The 3,327-nt window shown below is 43.2% G+C and overlaps 1 protein-coding gene across 1 annotated transcript in view; it reads right to left on the bottom strand.

Annotated features, from left to right (window-relative positions):
* LOC145409366 (uncharacterized) overlaps positions 1 to 2,242 on the bottom strand; it is a 15,166-nt gene extending 12,924 nt beyond the window's left edge. The window contains exon 1 of the mRNA XM_080279836.1: positions 2,230 to 2,242. Within this exon, the coding sequence (XP_080135962.1) occupies positions 2,230 to 2,242 (13 nt within the window). The remainder of the gene's footprint in view (positions 1 to 2,229) is intronic.
* Positions 2,243 to 3,327: the final 1,085 nt, after the last annotated feature.

Below are 3,327 nucleotides of genomic sequence, written 5' to 3'. Positions count from 1 at the left end.
GTGATAGGAAGCGTTAGGAGAAACACACTGAGGTGGTTTGGCCATGTGGAGAGGATGGAGAGTGAGAGACTGACGAGGAGAGTGTATGTGAGTGTATGTGTATGTGGAGTTACATGGAGAGACAGACTGACAAATGAGGAAGTGAAGGAGCGTTGTGGTGTGGATGTGGATGTGATAGGAAGCGTTAGGAGAAACACACTGAGGTGGTTTGGCCATGTGGAGAGGATGGAGAGTGAGAGACTGACGAGGAGAGTGTATGTGAGTGTATGTGTATGTGGAGTTACGTGGACAGACAGACTGACAAATGAGGAAGTAAAGGAGCGTTGTGGTGTGGATGTGGATGTGATAGGAAGCGTTAGGAGAAACACACTGAGGTGGTTTGGCCATGTGGAGAGGATGGAGAGACTGACGAGGAGAGTGTATGTGAGTGTTTGTGTATGTGGAGTTACATGGAGAGACAGACTGACAAATGAGGAAGTGAAGGAGCGTTGTGGTGTGGATGTGGATGTGATAGGAAGCGTTAGGAGAAACACACTGAGGTGGTTTGGCCATGTGGAGAGGATGGAGAGTGAGAGACTGACGAGGAGAGTGTATGTGAGTGACGTGGAGAGGGGGAGGCGAAGGGGGAGATGGAGGGATGGAGTGGAGAGGTATATGAGAGAGGGGTGTGTGTGAGCTGGGAGCAGGGCAGTGAAATGGCGGGGGACAGGGCGATATGGAGGCGATTTGTTTGTGGCCACCCCTTACGGGATTAAGGCGTCTAGCAATAGATAGATAGCTTAGAGGATAATTTGTCTCCCAGTAATTTTACTAGCAAGGATAAGGTGACAGAGCTGACGTGTGGTAGTGTGGTGGTGGTGTGAGTGTGGTAGTAGTGTGGTGTGAATGTGGTGGTAGTGTGGTGTGAGCGTGGTGGTGGTGTGGTGTGAGTGTGATGGTAGCGTGGTGTGAGTGTGGTGGTAGTGAGGTGTGAGTGTGGTGGTAGTGTGGTGTGAGTGTGGTGGTGGTGTGGTGTGAGTGTGATGGTAGCGTGGTGTGAGTGTGGTGGTAGTGAGGTGTGAGTGTGGTGGTAGTGTGGTGTGAGTGGTGTGAGTGTGGTGGTGGTGTGGTGTGAGTGTGATGGTAGCGTGGTGTGAGTGTGGTGGTAGTGAGGTGTGAGTGTGGTGGTAGTGTGGTGTGAGTGTGGTGGTAGTGAGGTGTGAGTGTGGTGGTGGTGTGGTGTGAGTGTGGTGGTGGTGGTGTGGTGTGAGTGTGGTGGTAGTGTGGTGTGAATGTGGTGGTAGTGAGGTGTGAGTGTGGTGGTAGTGACGTTTGTGTGAAGCTACAGAACGTGGTGAATGTTTTTGGCGTATCCGATAAAGCTAGGATTCCTGGGGCTTGAATGATGAGTGAATGGAAGCGTGGCCCATTGGATTAGGCAAATTTGGGCTGTCTGGACATTGCTACTCTTCACCCTGCCCTAGGATGGGAAAGGGTGATGATGATGATGATGATGATGATGATGATGATGATGATGGTGATGATGATGATGGTGATGATGGTGATGGTGATGATGGTGATGATGATGGTGATGATGATGATGGTGATGATGGTGATGGTGATGATGGTGATGATGGTGATGATGATGATGATGATGGTGATGGTGGTGATGATGATGATGATGGTGATGGTGATGATGATGATGGTGGTGAGGATGATGATGGTGATGATGGTGATGATGAAGATGATGATGGTGAGGATGATGCTTGACTGAGTGCTTGATTGAGTGCTTGATTGAGTGCTTGAGTGCTTGATTGAGTGCTTGATTGTTTGATTGAGTGCTTGTTTGAGAGCTTGTTTGAGTGCTTGATTGAGTGCTTGTTTGAGAGCTTGTTTGAGTGCTTGATTGAGTGCTTGATTAAGTGCTTGATTGAGTGCTTGATTGTTTGATTGAGTGCTTGTTTGAGAGCTTGTTTGAGTGCTTGATTGAGTGCTTGTTTGAGAGCTTGTTTGAGTGCTTGATTGAGTGCTTGATTAAGTGCTTGATTGAGTGCTTGATTGTTTGATTGAGTGCTTGTTTGAGAGCTTGTTTGAGTGCTTGATTGAGTGCTTGTTTGAGAGCTTGTTTGAGTGCTTGATTGAGTGCTTGATTAAGTGCTTGATTGAGTGCTTGATTGAGTGTTTGATTGCTTGATTGAGTGCTTGATTGAGTGCTTGATTGAGTGCTTGATTGAGTGCTGGGAAACTCACCAGGGGGATGCATGTCGACCCTGTGTATCCGTTTTCTGTGACTCTGAATACTTGCCCAGTTGACTCTCTTAGTTTGAGTGACGAGTGGCCGTGTTTGTGTGTGTTTGCGTGTGTGTGTGTGTGTTTTGCGTGTGTGGTGAGAAGAAGGGGAGCATTAGGAGATGAATCTAGAGTTGTGTGGCTTGGAGAGGGCATGAGAGGGGCAACGAAGGGGGAGAAGGTGACGATGTCGTGTGACATCAGGTAAGTAAAGGAAGATTCCAATGCTATCTTATCGGCGTGATGTCAGTAGGTAGGAAGTTACTGTGGACTGATTAGGAAGGAATTTATATTTTACATTGTTATTCTGGGTAAATAAGTTGGTTTTTAGGACAGTGAAGACGCGTACAGAGGTAAGTAGGTAAGAGATGGAAGAATTACTGAGGTAGGTATGTTCTGAGGTGACCGTATTTGCAATGGAAAGGCAATATCAGTTTTATCTCTACAGTGGCCAGGCTTCTCTAAAAAGATATAAAATGGTCTTTAAGGTGAATAAAATCGTGAAATATTTGAACTTGAGCGTATCTATCTATCTGTCTAATGCCAGACGCCTCAATCCCGTACGAGGTGGCCACAAACAAATCGCCTCCACGTTGCCCTGTCCCCCGCCATTTCACTGCCCTGCTTCTTATATATATATATATATATATATATATATATATATATATATATATATATATATATAAACATATATATATATATATATATATATATATATATATATATATATATATACATATATATATATATATACATATATATATATATATATATATATATATATATATATATATATATATATATATATATATATATATATATACATATATATATATATATATATACATATATATATATATATATATATATATATATATATATATATATATATATATATATATATATATATATATAAACCTAGTGTTAAATTACAGGGAGGACTTAATTACATTTGTGGTAGGTGGTGGCGACTATCATCCACTCACTTGATGTAGTGCTGTCTACTTCTTCCTTCACCGTTATCATTCTTTTTCTGTGCCTGTCCTCCTCTCTTCCTAT

This window comes from Coenobita brevimanus, chromosome 80 (genome assembly GCF_032717465.1).
Source record: "Coenobita brevimanus isolate Jiangsu-jjx chromosome 80, ASM3271746v2, whole genome shotgun sequence".
In the NCBI taxonomy this organism is placed as follows: Eukaryota; Metazoa; Arthropoda; class Malacostraca; order Decapoda; family Coenobitidae; genus Coenobita; species Coenobita brevimanus.
Note: the sequence above shows the minus strand (reverse complement) of the source record. Positions and strands in the feature narration are given on the sequence as shown.